At 41.8% G+C, this 22354-nt stretch overlaps 1 protein-coding gene and 8 non-coding genes across 18 annotated transcripts; all 9 read right to left on the bottom strand.

Annotated features, from left to right (window-relative positions):
- Positions 1-160: 160 nt before the first annotated feature.
- Positions 161-22131, bottom strand: LOC144995357 (uncharacterized). Of its 10 annotated transcripts, XM_078955005.1 has the most exons (21): positions 22005-22131; positions 20864-20907; positions 15959-16028; positions 15804-15883; positions 14511-14580; positions 14356-14435; positions 13065-13134; positions 12910-12989; positions 11618-11687; positions 11463-11542; positions 10171-10240; positions 10016-10095; positions 8725-8794; positions 8570-8649; positions 7278-7347; positions 2543-2868; positions 2282-2473; positions 1936-2108; positions 1759-1850; positions 1563-1675; positions 161-792 (listed from the first exon to the last, which is right to left on the bottom strand). In XM_078955005.1, the coding sequence occupies exons 1-16, from the start codon at positions 22105-22107 to the stop codon at positions 2825-2827; spliced, it is 1161 nt and encodes a 386-aa protein (XP_078811131.1). In that variant the 5' UTR covers positions 22108-22131; the 3' UTR covers positions 161-792; positions 1563-1675; positions 1759-1850; positions 1936-2108; positions 2282-2473; positions 2543-2824. The 10 variants fall into 10 exon arrangements, with proteins under 10 accessions (XP_078811131.1, XP_078811130.1, XP_078811134.1 ...); XM_078955004.1 differs by lacking the exons at positions 161-792; positions 1563-1675; positions 1759-1850; positions 1936-2108; positions 2282-2473 and having other exon boundaries at positions 2730-2868; positions 7228-7347; XM_078955002.1 differs by lacking the exons at positions 161-792; positions 1563-1675; positions 1759-1850; ... (1 more) ...; positions 2282-2473; positions 2543-2868 and adding an exon at positions 6910-7202 and having other exon boundaries at positions 22005-22130.
- Positions 4168-4273, bottom strand: LOC144995705 (U6 spliceosomal RNA). The gene has a single exon (XR_013659216.1). It is a non-coding gene; the product is annotated as a U6 spliceosomal RNA (small nuclear RNA).
- Positions 8217-8322, bottom strand: LOC144995692 (U6 spliceosomal RNA). The gene has a single exon (XR_013659204.1). It is a non-coding gene; the product is annotated as a U6 spliceosomal RNA (small nuclear RNA).
- LOC144995707 (U6 spliceosomal RNA) lies at positions 9663-9768 on the bottom strand. The gene has a single exon (XR_013659217.1). It is a non-coding gene; the product is annotated as a U6 spliceosomal RNA (small nuclear RNA).
- LOC144995718 (U6 spliceosomal RNA) lies at positions 11110-11215 on the bottom strand. Its single transcript, XR_013659227.1, has one exon. It is a non-coding gene; the product is annotated as a U6 spliceosomal RNA (small nuclear RNA).
- Positions 12557-12662, bottom strand: LOC144995708 (U6 spliceosomal RNA). Its single transcript, XR_013659218.1, has one exon. It is a non-coding gene; the product is annotated as a U6 spliceosomal RNA (small nuclear RNA).
- LOC144995709 (U6 spliceosomal RNA) lies at positions 14003-14108 on the bottom strand. Its single transcript, XR_013659219.1, has one exon. It is a non-coding gene; the product is annotated as a U6 spliceosomal RNA (small nuclear RNA).
- On the bottom strand, positions 15451-15556 carry LOC144995719 (U6 spliceosomal RNA). The gene has a single exon (XR_013659228.1). It is a non-coding gene; the product is annotated as a U6 spliceosomal RNA (small nuclear RNA).
- On the bottom strand, positions 16897-17002 carry LOC144995710 (U6 spliceosomal RNA). Its single transcript, XR_013659220.1, has one exon. It is a non-coding gene; the product is annotated as a U6 spliceosomal RNA (small nuclear RNA).
- Positions 22132-22354: the final 223 nt, after the last annotated feature.

The raw sequence follows: 22354 nt of genomic DNA on the forward strand, positions 1-22354 counted from the left end.
TGGTCCCTTTAGTTGCAGGAAGAGGCTCCAAGGAAGCAGCTGGGGTCCATCTGAGAATCCATACTGTTCTGTTTCAATAAATTATGTTTTGACAAACCTTCATGGAAGCTCATTTTTACCCAAATTACTACATGTTTAAATAAAAGAACAGAACACAAGCTTTGCAACAAAAATATTTATTTTTCACTTAACAAATGTAGAAAAACTTGATGTCTTTAAATAGTTTTTAGTGGTCCTGGGATCCTTTGCAACAAAAATATTAATTTTTAATTAAAAGTAGAAAAACGAAATATATTTTTAAAAGTCTTTAGTGTTCCTTCCCTCCATTCCTTCACACTTTTCCCACCGACGGTTGCGCAGTAAGACACCCCAGCAATGCGTGTGTGGCCGGTGTCTAGCCTTTTTGGCTGGCCACACTTTCTGCAGGTGTACTGCCCCACCTGTCGGCGGACTTTGGTTGGAAGGCCTTTTCCCGGAGCTGCTGCTGCTGCTTCCTCCGCTTTCCTCCTTCTGAAGGTGGTCGTCCTGGGCACACGCTCAGAAGGAGGAGGAGGTGGTGATGGAGGAGGAGGAGCTTCAGGGTCAAGCTGGGGTTCAGTCCCGGATGGTGTTGCTGGCAGAGGAATGTTCTCCTCTGGCAGCTTGTAGTTGTAGGGCTGTCCCTGTCCCACCTGAAGCGAGGACCGCCCTTTAGCTGCAGGGAGAGGCTGCAGGGAAACGGCTGAAGCGGCAGGAAGTCCAGCTTCCTGCTCGAGCACAGCCCTCTCCCACTTTTTTTGCCGGCAGGAGAACCTGGACAAGACAAAGAGACGCTGGTACCGGGATGCTGGGATAGTTGGAAAAGATACACCAGACCGCAGAATTTAGAGCTGACGATGAGCCGAGTGAACATGCAATTTCATTCCCTGACATTAGATGGGGCTTAATGTAAACAGAAATACTCCTGTACACAAGGTGGCGCTGCGCAACTTTACGCTTCTTAAACTCGCTTTTCCCTCACAAGAAGAGAGCAAGTATTTACGCGCTTGTCAGAATCAAACAAAGAAAACATGAATATTTCAAGCACCAGTTGCTCCAACTTCGGGGATCGGGGATATTTCAGAATGTCCGTCATTATTTCTTTGCGGCTGTGTAGATGCAACTCGGCGTCTATCTTCTTCGCTGGTATGTGTGCCCAGCAAGGCAGTTTTGTGTTTGAGCGCCCCCAAGTTGTGTTTTACTGTAACTTCAGAAGCTCCAGACACGTGTGCAGAAGCGCCATTCTCATTGGTCGAATAGATTTTGACGCGACGCGTCAAAAAAACAACAACAACCCGAGGCTTTTTTTTTTTTTGACGCTTTGACGCGTGGCGTTTTTTCGCGTCGGTGTGCACACTCTCGTTGGTGCCCTTTGTTTAGTCACGAGGCGTTAAATGTCGGCGAAAATCGCGCGCGAAATTCGTCCCGGTGTGTACGGGCCTTTACTGTTCTGTTTCCAGTTCATCTCCCATCACAGAATTATTTTCAAATAGAAGAAAAATAGCAGTTAACATCAGCTGACACATCAACGTGTCCAACCTGACCTCTGAATGTGTCTGTTCTGTTCTGTCACACTCTATGTCAACTACAGCGCTGACCAGCTCTTCATCCGTAGGCTCAGCGAAGGTTCGGGATGAAGCAGCAGATGCAGAGGAGGCTGAAAACACCACCATACCACATGAAATCACTGATCACATGACGAGATCTACACTCTATTCTGACTGTTCATTTCTAATGTACCTGGAAATGCAGGTCTGCCCACAAGCTGCTTTACTTTCACCTGCATTTCCACCACAGACAGAGAACGCCGACCAGAGACAAAGGACGTAAATCTAAAAAATAAGAAGTTAAATGTCAATTTATTAGAACACAAGCAGACACACTGCAGTGAACAGCTTTGAGACTGAAACATTCTACCTCTGTGCAGATTTGGCTGCCAGGCCTGATGAACCTGATGCAGAGCTGCTGCTGCTGCTGGGAGAGGTGGTAGTTGCAGCAGCAGGAGTCTGTCCCTGGCCTTGATGGAGCGTACGGCGTTCTCCATCTGTGTTCCTGGAGCAGGAATCTTCCTCCACAAGTAGTTGACAAACCTGGTAAAAAACCAAACAAGTAGAAACTACAGTGTGGGGATACAAGTGCAACATCAAAAAATGCTGTTCTCCATGTTCTCATAATCTAGAGTTGTCAGTTAAAGCTAAAATTTCCCATCTGTTCATATGATGACAAACTGGATTACAACATGTGATCCTCTGTGATTAAGTACCGGATCTTTTTTGGGGTCCTCAGACTCGTACAGGTTCTGCAGCGTCTCGAACTTAAAGTCCCCAAAGCCAACAAGGGCCTGTCCCTCCTACCCAGACTGAAGAGACCTCACCGGAGCCTCCTCAAACGCCTGGTGGAACCTGACCACCTCCACAAAGTCAGGATAGGCTGAGGAGCAACGGATGAGGCCGTCCTGCTGGTCCAAAAGTTCTGTTAAAGCATCACACTTGGAACTAAGACAAATGAACCTCAGACACATCACCTTGTTGACCATCAGTGGGGACTGAGACGCTGTCCTCTCTCGCTCCTTCTGGTGGGAGGACACCAGATTGATAGTGTAGCCCACGTCATTTTCCAGCAGCCATTGGAAGGTCTTGTCCTGGTATTTACCAAACTGGACCTTCCACCGGCTCAGCACCAGGGTGGGGTTATCGATCTCCCCACCCTCACTGGTGACATGGGCCCGTGCCTCCTTCTCCACCTCCTCTGGGGTTTTGGACCTGTGGGACTCCTTTTGGAGGCCAAGTTTGATGATTTGAGGCTTTTAGGAGTGTCCCATTGGACGCTCTTCTGAACACTGGATGTTCACTGTAAACAAAGCAAAGACAAGTAAAAAACTCAAAAAATGTTGATGAGAAGTTCTTTCAGAGGAAATGTTAAGTTACAACCATTGTCTGCACAATACAAAATCACCCCTGTAGCAAACCAGAGGGAAATATCATTGCAGGGTATGCTTTTTCATTAGACAGGTGAACAGACAGGTGGTGGCCATGAATGTTAGCCTATGGTGCACCGTGAGGGACAAACTACCACCCACAGCTCTATCTGTCCCATGGCTGAGTTGTTTTGTGTGGTGTAGAGCTGCTCAAAGAGGCTCAGTGGGCGGTGCTGCCAACTAGCGGTCAGGGGTTTAAGTGGAAAACAAGAGTCAGACGCTGAAGGACGTCCATAAATTATTAAATAAACATCCCTTGGGATCGATACAAGTATCGCCAAATGAATATCGTGATACATAACCAAATTGATTTGATTAATTGATTGATCTGCACACCCCTAGTGTTGAAAATCCATAAATTCTATACAGCATCTTTTATTTAAGTGTTTTGTTCTATTTTTGTGTAATATGAAAATTCTTGCAAATAAAACAAAAGTACTTGGCAACAGAACCGTCAGAACTCAAATGGTCCTAGACTTTATTAAGGACCCATAAAAGACCATAAAAGGGTTTAAGTGGAAAACAAGAGTCAGCCGCTGAAGGACGTCCATAAATGATTTGATAAATATCGTTTGGAATCGATACAAGTATCGCCAAATGAATATCGCGATATATCGCCAAATCGATTTTTCTGCACACCCCTAGTTTTCAAAGTCCGTGAATTCTATAAAGAAACTTTTATTTAAGCGTTTTGTTCTATTTTTGTGTAATATGAGAATTCTTTTGAATTAAAAAAAAGACTTTTAAAAGATGACAGTTTTTTCGACGGAATAGAACAAAATTTCAAAGCAAAAACGGTTTTTAAAATTGAACCAGGATCGTTTTCTTGTTTGGTTTGGCTTTTAACAGATTTTGGACATTTTCAGCTTCTCAAATAATCTAAATATAATCAAACTGACTCCAATAAAAAGCTTTTAAAAACCAAATCAGCACAAGGATGTGATCCAAGTGTTTGCAAGTAAAACATGTCAGACTTCTTCTGCCTGGTTTCTGGTTTGTTGATCTCATAAGTTTGGTTTTTCTTTTTTTATATTTTCATATTTATTTTTGTCTGCTATGAATTTTTCTGAATAAGAAATTAGAAAAAGACCAGTATAATGACTTTTCCTCTCATTAAGGGTTTTTGTTCCTAAATAAAGGCACAGACATGGGTGAAATTGGTTTTTAAAAGAGAAAATGAGGAACGCTTCACGAATTTGCGTGTCATCCTTGCGCAGGGGCCATGCTAATCTTCTCTGTATCGTTCCAATTTTAGTAGATGCACTAGAGAACTAGTGCAATGGGGTCCTCTCTGGGAGTTATTTTTCAACCGCTCTTTCCTTTGCTCCTAACATCCCAGAGGTGTGTCCTGAAAGAAAGCTGTGGACTTTATAGCAAGCCACAGTGAATACAAACTCTTGAAGGAGAAAATCTTTTGGATCTCATCCAACTACATCTTCTCCGATACAACTTTTCCATTCAATGTTTGACTACATTTGGTACTGAAATGGTTCATTTATGTTTTTTGGTTTGTTGGTAAGTTTACCTGATGTTTTTCAGAGGCATGCTGGGAGAGAGACGGGTGATGATGAGCCTAAAGTTAGAAATTGAAGGGGTGATGGTGAATGTAGTCAGTGGGTATGCGCCACAGGTTGGCTGTGAGTTAGAAGTGAAGGAGAGATTCTGGAGTGAGTTGGATGAGGTCATAGAGGGTATCCCCAGAGGAGAGAGAGTTGTTATTGGAGCAGACTTTAATGGATGTGTTGGTGAGGGCAACAGAGGTGATGAGGAGGTGATGGGCAGGTTTGGTGTGAAGGAAAGGAATCTGGAGGGACAGATGGTGGTGGACTTTGCGAAGAGGATGGAAATGGCTGTAGTCAACACTTACTTCCAGAAGAGAGAGGAACATAGAGTGACATACAGAAGTGGAGGTAGGAGTACTCAGGTGGACTACATCCTATGTAGACGAGGTCATTTGAGAGAGGTTAATGACTGCAAAGTGGTGGTAGGAGAGAGTGTAGCCAAACAGCACCGCATGGTGGTGTGTAAGATGACTCTGGAGGTCAGGAAGAAGAAGAGAGGGAAAACAGAAAAGAAGACCAAGTGGTGGAAGCTACAGAATGAAGAAACTTGTGAGGAATTTAGGCAGAAGTTGAGGCAGGTCCTGGGTGGTCAGGATGAGCTTCCAGAGGACTGGGAAACTACAGCAGAGATTATCAGGGAAACAGGTAGGAAGGTGCTAGGTGTGTCATCTGGAAAGAGGAAAGACGGTAAAGAGACTTGGTGGTGGAATGAGGAAGTACAGGAATGCGTCCAGAGGAAGAGGTTGGCTAAAAGGAAGTGGGATGTAGAAAGGACTGAGGAAGGTAGACAGGAGTACAAGGAAGCGCAGCGTAGAGTGAAGAGAGAGGTGGCAAAGGCCAAACAGAAAGCTTACGATGAGCTATATGACAGGTTAGACACAAAGGAAGGAGAGAAGGACTTGTACAGGCTAGCCAGACAGAGAGACAGAGATGGGAAGGACGTGCAACAGATAAGGGTGATTAAGGACAGAGACGGAAAGGTGCTAACAACCCAGGAGAGTGTACAGAAAAGATGGAAGGAGTATTTTGAGGAGCTGATGAACGAGGAAAATGACAGGGAAAGAAGGGAGGAAGATGTGGTTGTTGTGGAGCAGGAAGTAGCAGAGATTGGAAAGGATGAGGTTAGGAAGGCTCTGAAAAGGATGAAGAGCGGAAAGGCCGTTGGTCCTGATGACGTACCTGTGGAGGTATGGAAGTGCTTAGGAGAGGCAGCAGTGGAATTTCTAACGAGTTTTTTCAATAGGATTCTAGAGAGTGAGAAGATGCCTGAGGAATGGAGGAGAAGCGTTCTGGTTCCGATCTTTAAGAACAAGGGTGACATGCAGAACTGCAGCAACTATAGAGGAATAAAGTTGATGAGCCACACAATGAAGCTGTGGGAAAGAGTAGTGGAAGCCAGGCTTAGGAAAGAGGTGGAGATTTGTGAGCAGCAGTATGGTTTCATGCCCCGTAAGAGCACCACTGATGCCATTTTTGCTTTGAGAATGTTGATGGAAAAGTACAGAGAAGGTCAGAAGGAGCTGCATTGTGTGTTTGTAGATTTAGAGAAGGCGTATGACAGGGTGCCGAGGGAGGAGCTGTGGTACTGTATGAGGTCGTCTGGAGTGGCAGAGAAGTATGTCAGAGTAGTTCAGGACATGTATGAGAGAAGTATGACGGTGGTGAGATGTGCTGTAGGTCAGACAGAGGAGTTCAAGGTGGAGGTGGGACTACACCAAGGATCAGCTTTGAGTCCTTTTTTGTTTGCTATGCTGATGGACAGGCTGACAGACGAGGTAAGACAGGAATCTCCCTGGACAATGATGTTTGCGGATGACATCGTAATTTGCAGTGAGAGTAGAGAGCAGGTGGAGGAACAGCTAGAGAGGTGGAGGTTTGCTCTGGAAAGAAGAGGCATGAAGGTCAGTCGTAGTAAGACAGAATACATGTGTCTGAACGAGAGGGATCAAGGTAGAAGCGTTAGGTTACAGGGGGCTGAGGTGAAGAAGGTGCAGGAGTTTAAGTACTTGGGGTCAACAGTTCAGTGTGATGGGGAGTGTGGAAAAGAGGTGAAGAGGCGAGTGCAGGCAGGTTGGAGCGGGTGGAGGAAAGTGTCAGGAGTGTTGTGTGACAGAAAAGTGTCAGCAAGACTCAAAGGAAAGGTGTACAAGACAGTGGTGAGACCAGCTCTGCTCTATGGGTTAGAGACGGTAGCAGTGAGACAGAGACAAGAGGCTGAGATGGAGGTAGCGGAGATGAAGATGTTGAGGTTCTCCTTAGGAGTGACCAGGTTAGACAGGATAAGGAACGAGTACATCAGAGGGACGGCTCATGTTGCCTGTGTTAGCGACAAAGTCAGAGAAGCCAGACTGAGATGGTTTGGACATGTTCAGAGGAGGGATAGTGGATATATTGGTAGAAGGATGTTGGAGATGGAGCTGCCTGGCAGGAGGGCAAGAGGACGGCCAAAGAGGAGATACATGGATGTCTTGACAGAGGACATGAAGTTGGCTAATGTTAGGGTAGAAGATGTTCATGATAGAGTGAGGTGGAAAAGGATGATTCGCTGTGGCGACCCCTGATGGGAAAAGCCGAAAGAGAAAGAAGCTGGGAGAGAGACGGGGGTTGTGTGGCGTCAAACGAGCGTGACTGGATAGCTGGAAACACTAGAACAAAAAGCTGAGTCATTACCCCTCCTCTCCAACCCCAGATGGATGATCTGTGAACCTTTAACAACCCACCAGCAGCTCTAACAACCCCCATGTGCTGGTGGTTACACACAGATGTAGAGATGCTGATCCAGACAAAGATCTGTGTGGAGAAAAAGAAAACTGCTTTAAACAAGTCAGACTTACTTGATTCTGCTGCTGCCTTCCAGCAGGAAGAGAAGACAACAAGTAGCAGCAGAAAAAACAGCTCAGAGATGGCAGTCTGTGGTTCAGCTTCCAGCAACAGAACCGTCAGAACTCAAATGGTCCTGGACTTTATTAAGGACCCATAAAAGACCATAAAAGGGTTTAAGTGGAAAACAAGAGTCAGCCGCTGAAGGACGTCCATAAATGATTTGATAAATATCGTTTGGAATCGATACAAGTATCGCCAAATGAATATCGCGATATATCGCCAAATCGATTTTTTCTGCACACCCCTAGTTTTCAAAGTCCGTGAATTCTATAAAGAAACTTTTATTTAAGCGTTTTGTTCTATTTTTGTGTAATATGAGAATTCTTTTGAATTAAAAAAAAGACTTTTAAAAGATGACACTTTTTTCGACGGAATAGAACAAAATTTCAAAGCAAAAACGGTTTTTAAAATTGAACCAGGATCGTTTTCTTGTTTGGTTTGGCTTTTAACAGATTTTGGACATTTTCAGCTTCTCAAATAATCTAAATATAATCAAACTGACTCCAATAAAAAGCTTTTAAAAACCAAATCAGCACAAGGATGTGATCCAAGTGTTTGCAAGTAAAACATGTCAGACTTCTTCTGCCTGGTTTCTGGTTTGTTGATCTCATAAGTTTGGTTTTTCTTTTTTTATATTTTCATATTTATTTTTGTCTGCTATGAATTTTTCTGAATAAGAAATTAGAAAAAGACCAGTATAATGACTTTTCCTCTCATTAAGGGTTTTTTGTTCCTAAATAAAGGCACAGACATGGGTGAAATTGGTTTTTAAAAGAGAAAATGAGGAACGCTTCACGAATTTGCGTGTCATCCTTGCGCAGGGGCCATGCTAATCTTCTCTGTATCGTTCCAATTTTAGCAGATGCACTAGAGAACTAGTGCAATTGGGTCCTCTCTGGGAGTTCTTTTTCAACCGCTCTTTCTTTTGCTCCTAACATCCCAGAGGTGTGTCCTGAAAGAAAGCTGTGGACTTTATAGCAAGCCACAGTGAATACAAACTCTTGAAGGAGAAAATCTTTTGGATCTCATCCAACTACATCTTCTCAGATACAACTTTTCCATTCAATGTTTGACTACATTTGGTACTGAAATGGTTCATTTATGTTTTTTGGTTTGTTGGTAAGTTTACCTGATGTTTCTCAGAGGCATGCTGGGAGAGAGACGGGCGTTGTGTGGCGTCAAACGAGCGTGACTGGCTAGCTGGAAACACTAGAACAAAAAGCTGAGTCATTACCCCTCCTCTCCAACCCCAGATGGATGATCTGTGAACCTTTAACAACCCACCAGCAGCTCTAACAACCCCCATGTGCTGGTGGTTACACACAGATGTAGAGATGCTGATCCAGACAAAGATCTGTGTGGAGAAAAAGAAAACTGCTTTAAACAAGTCAGACTTACTTGATTCTGCTGCTGCCTTCCAGGAGGAAGAGAAGACAACAAGTAGCAGCAGAAAAAACAGCTCAGAGATGGCAGTCTGTGGTTCAGCTTCCAGCAACAGAACCGTCAGAACTCAAATGGTCCTGGACTTTATTAAGGACCCATAAAAGACCATAAAAGGGTTTAAGTGGAAAACAAGAGTCAGCCGCTGAAGGACGTCCATAAATGATTTGATAAATATTGTTTGGAATCGATACAAGTATCGCCAAATGAACATCGCGATATATCGCCAAATCGATTTTTCTGCACACCCCTAGTTTTCAAAGTCCGTGAATTCTATAAAGAAACTTTTATTTAAGCGTTTTGTTCTATTTTTGTGTAATATGAGAATTCTTTTGAATTAAAAAAAAGACTTTTAAAAGATGACAGTTTTTTCGACGGAATAGAACAAAATTTCAAAGCAAAAACGGTTTTTAAAATTGAACCAGGATCGTTTTCTTGTTTGGTTTGGCTTTTAACAGATTTTGGACATTTTCAGCTTCTCAAATAATCTAAATATTATCAAACTGACTCCAATAAAAAGCTTTTAAAAACCAAATCAGCACAAGGATGTGATCCAAGTGTTTGCAAGTAAAACATGTCAGACTTCTTCTGCCTGGTTTCTGGTTTGTTGATCTCATAAGTTTGGTTTTTCTTTTTTTATATTTTCATATTTATTTTTGTCTGCTATGAATTTTTCTGAATAAGAAATTAGAAAAAGACCAGTATAATGACTTTTCCTCTCATTAAGGGTTTTTTGTTCCTAAATAAAGGCACAGACATGGGTGAAATTGGTTTTTAAAAGAGAAAATGAGGAACGCTTCACGAATTTGCGTGTCATCCTTGCGCAGGGGCCATGCTAATCTTCTCTGTATCGTTCCAATTTTAGTAGATGCACTAGAGAACTAGTGCAATGGGATCCTCTCTGGGAGTTCTTTTTCAACCGCTCTTTCCTTTGCTCCTAACATCCCAGAGGTGTGTCCTGAAAGAAAGCTGTGGACTTTATAGCAAGCCACAGTGAATACAAACTCTTGAAGGAGAAAATCTTTTGGATCTCATCCAACTACATCTTCTCCGATACAACTTTTCCATTCAATGTTTGACTACATTTGGTACTGAAATGGTTCATTTATGTTTTTTGGTTTGTTGGTAAGTTTACCTGATGTTTTTCAGAGGCATGCTGGGAGAGAGACGGGGGTTGTGTGGCGTCAAACGAGCGTGACTGGATAGCTGGAAACACTAGAACAAAAAGCTGAGTCATTACTCCTCCTCTCCAACCCCAGATGGATGATCTGTGAACCTTTAACAACCCACCAGCAGCTCTAACAACCCCCATGTGCTGGTGGTTACACACAGATGTAGAGATGCTGATCCAGACAAAGATCTGTGTGGAGAAAAAGAAAACTGCTTTAAACAAGTCAGACTTACTTGATTCTGCTGCTGCCTTCCAGCAGGAAGAGAAGACAACAAGTAGCAGCAGAAAAAACAGCTCAGAGATGGCAGTCTGTGGTTCAGCTTCCAGCAACAGAACCGTCAGAACTCAAATGGTCCTAGACTTTATTAAGGACCCATAAAAGACCATAAAAGGGTTTAAGTGGAAAACAAGAGTCAGCCGCTGAAGGACGTCCATAAATGATTTGATAAATATCGTTTGGAATCGATACAAGTATCGCCAAATGAATATCGCGATATATCGCCAAATCGATTTTTTCTGCACACCCCTAGTTTTCAAAGTCCGTGAATTCTATAAAGAAACTTTTATTTAAGCGTTTTGTTCTATTTTTGTGTAATATGAGAATTCTTTTGAATTAAAAAAAAGACTTTTAAAAGATGACACTTTTTTCGACGGAATAGAACAAAATTTCAAAGCAAAAACGGTTTTTAAAATTGAACCAGGATCGTTTTCTTGTTTGGTTTGGCTTTTAACAGATTTTGGACATTTTCAGCTTCTCAAATAATCTAAATATAATCAAACTGACTCCAATAAAAAGCTTTTAAAAACCAAATCAGCACAAGGATGTGATCCAAGTGTTTGCAAGTAAAACATGTCAGACTTCTTCTGCCTGGTTTCTGGTTTGTTGATCTCATAAGTTTGGTTTTTCTTTTTTTATATTTTCATATTTATTTTTGTCTGCTATGAATTTTTCTGAATAAGAAATTAGAAAAAGACCAGTATAATGACTTTTCCTCTCATTAAGGGTTTTTTGTTCCTAAATAAAGGCACAGACATGGGTGAAATTGGTTTTTAAAAGAGAAAATGAGGAACGCTTCACGAATTTGCGTGTCATCCTTGCGCAGGGGCCATGCTAATCTTCTCTGTATCTTTCCAATTTTAGTAGATGCACTAGAGAACTAGTGCAATGGGGTCCTCTCTGGGAGTTCTTTTTCAACCGCTCTTTCCTTTGCTCCTAACATCCCAGAGGTGTGTCCTGAAAGAAAGCTGTGGACTTTATAGCAAGCCACAGTGAATACAAACTCTTGAAGGAGAAAATCTTTTGGATCTCATCCAACTACATCTTCTCAGATACAACTTTTCCATTCAATGTTTGACTACATTTGGTACTGAAATGGTTCATTTATGTTTTTTGGTTTGTTGGTAAGTTTACCTGATGTTTTTCAGAGGCATGCTGGGAGAGAGACGGGGGTTGTGTGGCGTCAAACGAGCGTGACTGGCTAGCTGGAAACACTAGAACAAAAAGCTGAGTCATTACCCCTCCTCTCCAACCCCAGATGGATGATCTGTGAACCTTTAACAACCCACCAGCAGCTCTAACAACCCCCATGTGCTGGTGGTTACACACAGATGTAGAGATGCTGATCCAGACAAAGATCTGTGTGGAGAAAAAGAAAACTGCTTTAAACAAGTCAGACTTACTTGATTCTGCTTCTGCCTTCCAGCAGGAAGAGAAGACAACAAGTAGCAGCAGAAAAAACAGCTCAGAGATGGCAGTCTGTGGTTCAGCTTCCAGCAACAGAACCGTCAGAACTCAAATGGTCCTAGACTTTATTAAGGACCCATAAAAGACCATAAAAGGGTTTAAGTGGAAAACAAGAGTCAGCCGCTGAAGGACGTCCATAAATGATTTGATAAATATCGTTTGGAATCGATACAAGTATCGCCAAATGAATATCGCGATATATCGCCAAATCGATTTTTTCTGCACACCCCTAGTTTTCAAAGTCCATGAATTCTATAAAGAAACTTTTATTTAAGCGTTTTGTTCTATTTTTGTGTAATATGAGAATTCTTTTGAATTAAAAAAAATACTTTTAAAAGATGACAGTTTTTTCGACGGAATAGAACAAAATTTCAGAGCAAAAACGGTTTTTAAAATTGAACCAGGATCGTTTTCTTGTTTGGTTTGGCTTTTAACAGATTTTGGACATTTTCAGCTTTTCAAATAATCTAAATATAATCAAACTGACTCCAATAAAAAGCTTTTAAAAACCAAATCAGCACAAGGATGTGATCCAAGTGTTTGCAAGTAAAACATGTCAGACTTCTTCTGCCTGGTTTCTGGTTTGTTGATCTCATTTGTTTGGTTTTTCTTTTTTTATATTTTCATATTTATTTTTGTCTGCTATGAATTTTTCTGAATAAGAAATTAGAAAAAGACCAGTATAATGACTTTTCCTCTCATTAAGGGTTTTTTGTTCCTAAATAAAGGCACAGACATGGGTGAAATTGGTTTTTAAAAGAGAAAATGAGGAACGCTTCACGAATTTGCGTGTCATCCTTGCGCAGGGGCCATGCTAATCTTCTCTGTATCGTTCCAATTTTAGTAGATGCACTAGAGAACTAGTGCAATGGGGTCCTCTCTGGGAGTTCTTTTTCAACCGCTCTTTCCTTTGCTCCTAACATCCCAGAGGTGTGTCCTGAAAGAAAGCTGTGGACTTTATAGCAAGCCACAGTGAATACAAACTCTTGAAGGAGAAAATCTTTTGGATCTCATCCAACTACATCTTCTCAGATACAACTTTTCCATTCAATGTTTGACTACATTTGGTACTGAAATGGTTCATTTATGTTTTTTGGTTTGTTGGTAAGTTTACCTGATGTTTTTCAGAGGCATGCTGGGAGAGAGACGGGGGTTGTGTGGCGTCAAACGAGCGTGACTGGATAGCTGGAAACACTAGAACAAAAAGCTGAGTCATTACCCCTCCTCTCCAACCCCAGATGGATGATCTGTGAACCTTTAACAACCCACCAGCAGCTCTAACAACCCCCATGTGCTGGTGGTTACACACAGATGTAGAGATGCTGATCCAGACAAAGATCTGTGTGGAGAAAAAGAAAACTGCTTTAAACAAGTCAGACTTACTTGATTCTGCTGCTGCCTTCCAGCAGGAAGAGAAGACAACAAGTAGCAGCAGAAAAAACTGCTCAGAGATGGCAGTCTGTGGTTCAGCTTCCAGCAACAGAACCGTCAGAACTCAAATGGTCCTAGACTTTATTAAGGACCCATAAAAGACCATAAAAGGGTTTAAGTGGAAAACAAGAGTCAGCCGCTGAAGGACGTCCATAAATGATTTGATAAATATCGTTTGGAATCGATACAAGTATCGCCAAATGAATATCGCGATATATCGCCAAATCGATTTTTTCTGCACACCCCTAGTTTTCAAAGTCCATGAATTCTATAAAGAAACTTTTATTTAAGCGTTTTGTTCTATTTTTGTGTAATATGAGAATTCTTTTGAATTAAAAAAAAGACTTTTAAAAGATGACAGTTTTTTCGACGGAATAGAACAAAATTTCAGAGCAAAAACGGTTTTTAAAATTGAACCAGGATCGTTTTCTTGTTTGGTTTGGCTTTTAACAGATTTTGGACATTTTCAGCTTCTCAAATAATCTAAATATAATCAAACTGACTCCAATAAAAAGCTTTTAAAAACCAAATCAGCACAAGGATGTGATCCAAGTGTTTGCAAGTAAAACATGTCAGACTTCTTCTGCCTGGTTTCTGGTTTGTTGATCTCATTTGTTTGGTTTTTCTTTTTTATATTTTCATATTTATTTTTGTCTGCTATGAATTTTTCTGAATAAGAAATTAGAAAAAGACCAGTATAATGACTTTTCCTCTCATTAAGGGTTTTTTGTTCCTAAATAAAGGCACAGACATGGGTGAAATTGGTTTTTAAAAGAGAAAATGAGGAACGCTTCACGAATTTGCGTGTCATCCTTGCGCAGGGGCCATGCTAATCTTCTCTGTATCGTTCCAATTTTAGTAGATGCACTAGAGAACTAGTGCAATGGGATCCTCTCTGGGAGTTCTTTTTCAACCGCTCTTTCCTTTGCTCCTAACATCCCAGAGGTGTGTCCTGAAAGAAAGCTGTGGACTTTATAGCAAGCCACAGTGAATACAAACTCTTGAAGGAGAAAATCTTTTGGATCTCATCCAACTACATCTTCTCCGATACAACTTTTCCATTCAATGTTTGACTACATTTGGTACTGAAATGGTTCATTTATGTTTTTTGCTTTGTTTGTAAGTTTACCTGATGTTTTTCAGAGGCATGCTGGGAGAGAGACGGGGGTTGTGTGGCGTCAAACGAGCGTGACTGGATAGCTGGAAACACTAGAACAAAAAGCTGAGTCATTACCCCTCCTCTCCAACCCCAGATGGATGATCTGTGAACCTTTAACAACCCACCAGCAGCTCTAACAACCCCCATGTGCTGGTGGTTACACACAGATGTAGAGATGCTGATCCAGACAAAGATCTGTGTGGAGAAAAAGAAAACTGCTTTAAACAAGTCAGACTTACTTGATTCTGCTGCTGCCTTCCAGCAGGAAGAGAAGACAACAAGTAGCAGCAGAAAAAACAGCTCAGAGATGGCAGTCTGTGGTTCAGCTTCCAGCAACAGAACCGTCAGAACTCAAATGGTCCTAGACTTTATTAAGGACCCATAAAAGACCATAAAAGGGTTTAAGTGGAAAACAAGAGTCAGCCGCTGAAGGACGTCCATAAATGATTTGATAAATATCGTTTGGAATCGATACAAGTATCGCCAAATGAATATCGCGATATATCGCCAAATCGATTTTTTCTGCACACCCCTAGTTTTCAAAGTCCGTGAATTCTATAAAGAAACTTTTTATTTAAGCGTTTTGTTCTATTTTTGTGTAATATGAGAATTCTTTTGAATTAAAAAAAAGACTTTTAAAAGATGACACTTTTTTCGACGGAATAGAACAAAATTTCAAAGCAAAAACGGTTTTTAAAATTGAACCAGGATCGTTTTCTTGTTTGGTTTGGCTTTTAACAGATTTTGGACATTTTCAGCTTCTCAAATAATCTAAATATAATCAAACTGACTCCAATAAAAAGCTTTTAAAAACCAAATCAGCACAAGGATGTGATCCAAGTGTTTGCAAGTAAAACATGTCAGACTTCTTCTGCCTGGTTTCTGGTTTGTTGATCTCATAAGTTTGGTTTTTCTTTTTTTATATTTTCATATTTATTTTTGTCTGCTATGAATTTTTCTGAATAAGAAATTAGAAAAAGACCAGTATAATGACTTTTCCTCTCATTAAGGGTTTTTTGTTCCTAAATAAAGGCACAGACATGGGTGAAATTGGTTTTTAAAAGAGAAAATGAGGAACGCTTCACAAATTTGCGTGTCATCCTTGCGCAGGGGCCATGCTAATCTTCTCTGTATCTTTCCAATTTTAGTAGATGCACTAGAGAACTAGTGCAATGGGGTCCTCTCTGGGAGTTCTTTTTCAACCGCTCTTTCCTTTGCTCCTAACATCCCAGAGGTGTGTCCTGAAAGAAAGCTGTGGACTTTATAGCAAGCCACAGTGAATACAAACTCTTGAAGGAGAAAATCTTTTGGATCTCATCCAACTACATCTTCTCCGATACAACTTTTCCATTCAATGTTTGACTACATTTGGTACTGAAATGGTTCATTTATGTTTTTTGGTTTGTTGGTAAGTTTACCTGATGTTTTTCAGAGGCATGCTGGGAGAGAGACGGGGGTTGTGTGGCGTCAAACGAGCGTGACTGGCTAGCTGGAAACACTAGAACAAAAAGCTGAGTCATTACCCCTCCTCTCCAACCCCAGATGGATGATCTGTGAACCTTTAACAACCCACCAGCAGCTCTAACAACCCCCATGTGCTGGTGGTTACACACAGATGTAGAGATGCTGATCCAGACAAAGATCTGTGTGGAGAAAAAGAAAACTGCTTTAAACAAGTCAGACTTACTTGATTCTGCTGCTGCCTTCCAGCAGGAAGAGAAGACAACAAGTAGCAGCAGAAAAAACAGCTCAGAGATGGCAGTCTGTGGTTCAGCTTCCAGCAACAGAACCGTCAGAACTCAAATGGTCCTGGACTTTATTAAGGACCCATAAAAGACCATAAAAGGGTTTAAGTGGAAAACAAGAGTCAGCCGCTGAAGGACGTCCATAAATGATTTGATAAATATCGTTTGGAATCGATACAAGTATCGCCAAATGAATATCGCGATATATCGCCAAATCGATTTTTCTGCACACCCCTAGTTTTCAAAGTCCGTGAATTCTATAAAGAAACTTTTATTTAAGCGTTTTGTTCTATTTTTGTGTAATATGAGAATTCTTTTGAATTAAAAAAAAGACTTTTAAAAGATGACAGTTTTTTCGACGGAATAGAACAAAATTTCAAAGCAAAAACGGTTTTTAAAATTGAACCAGGATCGTTTTCTTGTTTGGTTTGGCTTTTAACAGATTTTGGACATTTTCAGCTTCTCAAATAATCTAAATATAATCAAACTGACTCCAATAAAAAGCTTTTAAAAACCAAATCAGCACAAGGATGTGATCCAAGTGTTTGCAAGTAAAACATGTCAGACTTCTTCTGCCTGGTTTCTGGTTTGTTGATCTCATTTGTTTGGTTTTTCTTTTTTTATATTTTCATATTTATTTTTGTCTGCTATGAATTTTTCTGAATAAGAAATTAGAAAAAGACCAGTATAATGACTTTTCCTCTCATTAAGGGTTTTTTGTTCCTAAATAAAGGCACAGACATGGGTGAAATTGGTTTTTAAAAGAGAAAATGAGGAACGCTTCACGAATTTGCGTGTCATCCTTGCGCAGGGGCCATGCTAATCTTCTCTGTATCGTTCCAATTTTAGTAGATGCACTAGAGAACTAGTGCAATGGGATCCTCTCTGGGAGTTCTTTTTCAACCGCTCTTTCCTTTGCTCCTAACATCCCAGAGGTGTGTCCTGAAAGAAAGCTGTGGACTTTATAGCAAGCCACAGTGAATACAAACTCTTGAAGGAGAAAATCTTTTGGATCTCATCCAACTAGATCTAGAAGACAACAAGTAGCAGCAGAAAAAACAGCTCAGAGATGGCAGTCTGTGAATCTAGCCACAGGGGTTTCAAGCCAGTTGCCTCTGTGCCGGTCCCAAGCCCGGATAAATAGAGAGGGTTGCGTCAGGAAGGGCATCCGGCGTAAAAATTGCCAAAATAACCATGCGAATCATCCACAACACTTTAGACATACCGGATCGGTCGAGGCCCGGGTTAACAACGACCGCCACCGATGCTGTTAACCTACAGGGTGTCGGTGGAAATTTGACTACTGTTGGTCGAAGAAAGAGGGGAGGCAGAAGGGCCCGTGGCCAGAGAGAGAAGGGAAAAGGCAGGAACATAGGTTTGAGAATAGGGACTCTTAACGTTGGCACAATGACAGGGAAAGGCAGAGAGCTGGCAGACATGATGGAGAGAAGGAAGGTAGATGTACTGTGTGTGCAGGAGACAAGGTGGAAGGGCAGCAAGGCACGTAGTATTGGAGGAGGATACAAACTGTTCTATCATGGTGTTGATAGGAAGAGAAACGGGGTAGGAGTGATTCTGAAGGGGGAGTTTGTAAACAGTGTTCTAGAGGTGAAAAGAGTCTCAGACAGGATGATGAGCTTAAAGTTAGAAATCGAAGGGGTGATGGTGAATGTAGTCAGTGGGTATGCGCCACAGGTTGGCTGTGAGTTAGAAGTGAAGGAGAGATTCTGGAGTGAGTTGGATGAGGTCATACAGAGTTTCCCCAGAGGAGAGAGAGTTGTTATTGGAGCAGACTTTAATGGGCATGTTGGTGAGGGCAATAGAGGTGATGAGGAGGTGATGGGCAGGTTTGGTGTGAAGGAAAGGAATCTGGAGGGACAGATGGTGGTGGACTTTGCGAAGAGGATGGAAATGGCTGTAGTCAACACTTACTTCCAGAAGAGAGAGGAACATAGAGTGACATACAGAAGTGGAGGTAGGAGTACCCAGGTGGACTACATCCTATGTAGACGAGGTCATTTGAGAGAGGTTAGTGACTGCAAAGTGGTGGTAGGAGAGAGTGTAGCCAGACAGCACCGCATGGTGGTGTGTAAGATGACTCTGGAGGTCAGGAAGAAGAAGAGAGGGAAAACAGAAAAGAAGACCAAGTGGTGGAAGCTACAGAATGAAGAAACTTGTGAGGAATTTAGGCAGAAGTTGAGACAGGGTCTGGGTGATCAGGATGAGCTTCCAGATGACTGGGAAACTACAGCAGAAATTATCAGGGAAACAGGTAGGAAGGTGCTAGGTGTGTCATCTGGAAAGAGGAAAGACGGTAAAGAGACTTGGTGGTGGAATGAGGAAGTACAGGAATGCGTCCAGAGGAAGAGGTTGGCTAAAAAGAAGTGGGATGTAGAAAGGACTGAGGAAGGTAGACAGGAGTACAAGGAAGCGCAGCGTAGAGTGAAGAGAGAGGTGGCAAAGGCCAAACAGAAGGCTTACGATGAGCTATATGACAGGTTAGACACAAAGGAAGGAGAGAAGGACTTGTACAGGCTAGCCAGACAGAGAGACAGAGATGGGAAGGACGTGCAACAGATAAGGGTGATTAAGGACAGAGATGGAAAGGTGCTAACAACCCAGGAGAGTGTACAGAAAAGATGGAAGGAGTATTTTGAGGAGCTGATGAACGTGGAAAATGACAGGGAAAGAAGGGAGGAAGATGTGGTTGTTGTGGAGCAGGAAGTAGCAGAGATTGGAAAGGATGAGGTTAGGAAGGCTCTGAAAAGGATGAAGAGCGGAAAGGCCGTTGGTCCTGATGACGTTCCTGTGGAGGTATGGAAGTGCTTAGGAGAGGCAGCAGTGGAATTCCTAACAAGGTTGTTCAATAGGATTTTAGAGAGTGAGAAGATGCCTGAGGAATGGAGGAGAAGCGTTCTGGTTCCGATCTTTAAGAACAAGGGTGACACGCAGAACTGCAGCAACTATAGAGGAATAAAGTTGATGAGCCACACAATGAAGCTGTGGGAAAGAGTAGTGGAAGCCAGGCTTAGGAAGAAGGTGGAGATCTGTGAGCAGCAGTATGGTTTCATGCCCCGTAAGAGCACCACTGATGCCATTTTTGCTTTGAGAATGTTGATGGAAAAGTACAGAGAAGGTCAGAAGGAGCTGCATTGTGTGTTCGTAGATTTAGAGAAGGCGTATGACAGGGTGCCGAGGGAGGAGCTGTGGTACTGTATGAGGTCGTCTGGAGTGGCAGAGAAGTATGTCAGAGTAGTTCAGGACATGTATGAGAGAAGTATGACGGTGGTGAGATGTGCTGTAGGTCAGACAGAGGAGTTCAAGGTGGAGGTGGGACTACACCAAGGATCAGCTTTGAGTCCTTTTTTGTTTGCTATGCTGATGGACAGGCTGACAGATGAGGTAAGACAGGAATCTCCCTGGACAATGATGTTTGCGGATGACATTGTAATTTGCAGTGAGAGTAGAGAGCAGGTGGAGGAACAGCTAGAGAGGTGGAGGTTTGCTCTGGAAAGAAGAGGCATGAAGGTCAGTCGTAGTAAGACAGAATACATGTGTCTGAACGAGAGGGATCAAGGTAGAAGCGTTAGGTTACAGGGGGCTGAGGTGAAGAAGGTGCAGGAGTTTAAGTACTTGGGGTCAACAGTTCAGTGTGATGGGGAGTGTGGAAAAGAGGTGAAGAGGCGAGTGCAGGCAGGTTGGAGCAGTTGGAGGAAAGTGTCAGGAGTGTTGTGTGACAGAAGAGTGCCAGCAAGACTCAAAGGAAAGGTGTACAAGACAGTGGTGAGACCAGCTCTGCTCTATGGGTTAGAGACGGTAGCAGTGAGACAGAGACAAGAGGCTGAGATGGAGGTAGCGGAGATGAAGATGTTGAGGTTCTCCTTAGGAGTGACCAGGTTAGACAGGATAAGGAACGAGTACATCAGAGGGACGGCTCATGTTGCCTGTGTTAGCGACAAAGTCAGAGAAGCCAGACTGAGATGGTTTGGACATGTTCAGAGGAGGGATAGTGGATATATTGGTAGAAGGATGTTGGAGATGGAGCTGCCTGGCAGGAGGGCAAGAGGACGGCCAAAGAGGAGATACATGGATGTCTTAACAGAGGACATGAAGTTGGCTAATGTTAGGGTAGAAGATGTCCATGATAGAGTGAGGTGGAAAAGGATGATTCGCTGTGGCGACCCCTGATGGGAAAAGCCGAAAGAGAAAGAAGAGATGGCAGTCTGTGGTTCAGCTTCCAGCAACAGGACGGACAGAACTCACATGGACCTAAATTCAATAACAAGAACCCATCAAAGGCCAGGATTATACACTTTCCAGGGCTCCAGACTAACTTTTTTCACTAGGAGCACTTTGGCCCCCAACTGAAAATTTTAGGGGCACAACCAGAAAATTTAGGGGTGCATGCCGTAAATCAACATGCTAACCAAATCTATTCATCTCCACTGTATTATTAATAAATACTTTAATAATAGATGCAGAAATTACAATGTGCTGTTTCAAATTCAGTGTCACACAGGGCTCCAGACTGCGACCATCCTGAGTGGCTTGCTTCCTTGTTGAGAGCCTGTCGGCTCCTGATTGAACTAAATTCTGACCATTTCTTGCTTTTTCTGCAATAAGATGCCTCTGAAAATTTTAATATACACTGTGAGTATCTGTGCGGTAAAATTCTACTTCAAAATTCCTGTTTTTAAACACAAAAATACAGTCACGTTTAAGCCAGAAAATACCTGTTGTAGTTCTGCCACACGGTGTCGCTGTTTCACCGCTCCACCTGGAGAGAAAAAGTAAGATTCATTACATTGAAGCGCTGCATTCAATAAAAATAAAGAAACGGTGAATCTTCATTATATTTATTTTGTGGAATTGTGTTTTAATATTTTAAAAATTATAAAAGCAAATAACTTTAAACTAACTAACCTCATTTTCTCATGAAAAATACAAGATGAGCTGCACAGAAGATGAAATATGTCTGTTTCATAGACACATTCGGTCACCAATCTGTTTTGTTCTTCGTACTAATAAATTTATTCACAAACATTACGTTGTATGTAGTTCTATTGACTAGTTTAAACGTTTTGTATTTGTCTGTGGTGAAGCAGGAAACAAGTCACAGCCGCAATTTGCTTCCATGTGAAGCTACAGAGGCAGGCAGGGACCGTCAATAAAGTACACCAAAACACCCCAGACAAACAATAGCAGTTTCTGACTTTAATTACCATAAATAACCCCTAAAACATCACAAGTACTCATTATTGTTCAAACAAACTCCACATAAATCCATGACATTATTTTATTACTGTTTTTCTTAGAGTGAACCTGCGTGTTCGAGTAATGCAAGATGTAGACGCGTCCTTATACCTCGCTTGCCTTTAGGACAAATGCTAATAGTCTTAAAAAAAGTTATCAAATAATCAAATAACTGGACTTTTTCTACGCGCTGCAGCGCTTTCTGAGCGTCCAAACACAGAGAAATTGACCACAAACACCCACAGTCAGCAATAAATAAGCAGTTTAACATTAATTACTGGAACGGAATGGAAATTTGGGATGAAATAATTAGCGGGCCAGAAACTACTTTCAAATCCGCCATTAAAGTTTTGAACTTTACTAACATAAAATCAAACCTGTTTCTGTTTTCTACTAATAAAACATAATTAAACTGTGTTTTCGACATTACGAGCAACACACGTATACCAATATCTCAAGAAAACAGTTATTATCTCGTAATATCGACTTAATCACTCGAGAAAGCGAACTAATTGAACAACATGGCGGCCGCCGTCTTTCGTTAACCTATTTTTTTTTTGAGCTGCTCGTCTTCTAATTCTCGCCTGTTTTGAGCTCAAAAAGCAGAATTCTGCTCATCACCGTTGTTTGGAATCAGGTTGCTCGGCAGGAGAAGCACAGACTGAGCACAGAAGTCGTACTGAGAGCCGTCATGATCCCAACCTTTAACGCTGGAGTCCAGCATGGGACTTGTCCGAGACCTTCAGGGAACGTCCGGAAAAGAAAACTCCCTTGAAAAAGTTTAGGACAATAAAGAAAGCACAAGTAGGATTTTTTTCTTTAAATCTGTAAATGAAAAAAAAAAACACTATAAAATCATTTCTTAAATAATGTATATCTGGAAATTAATGTCACTTTACAGAAACATCTGTAAAATAATCCCAGAGGTGTTTGAAATGATTTCAGTGGAGGGAAAAAAAAAAGTGTCATTG

Source organism: Oryzias latipes, chromosome 11 (genome assembly GCF_053564925.1).
Source record: "Oryzias latipes strain Hd-rR chromosome 11, Olatipes_Hd-rR_3.1".
NCBI classification, from domain to species: Eukaryota; Metazoa; Chordata; class Actinopteri; order Beloniformes; family Adrianichthyidae; genus Oryzias; species Oryzias latipes.

Coding starts and splice junctions, on each gene's coding strand:
- LOC144995357 (XM_078955002.1), bottom strand. CDS start 22,107: ATGCTGGACTCCAGCGTTAAAGGTTGGGATCATGACGGCTCTCAGTAC. Junction 11,688..12,909: donor ATGCCTCTGAAAAACATCAG/GTAAACTTACCA, acceptor TTCTCCACACAG/ATCTTTGTCTGGATCAGCAT. Junction 7,348..8,569: donor ATGCCTCTGAGAAACATCAG/GTAAACTTACCA, acceptor TTCTCCACACAG/ATCTTTGTCTGGATCAGCAT.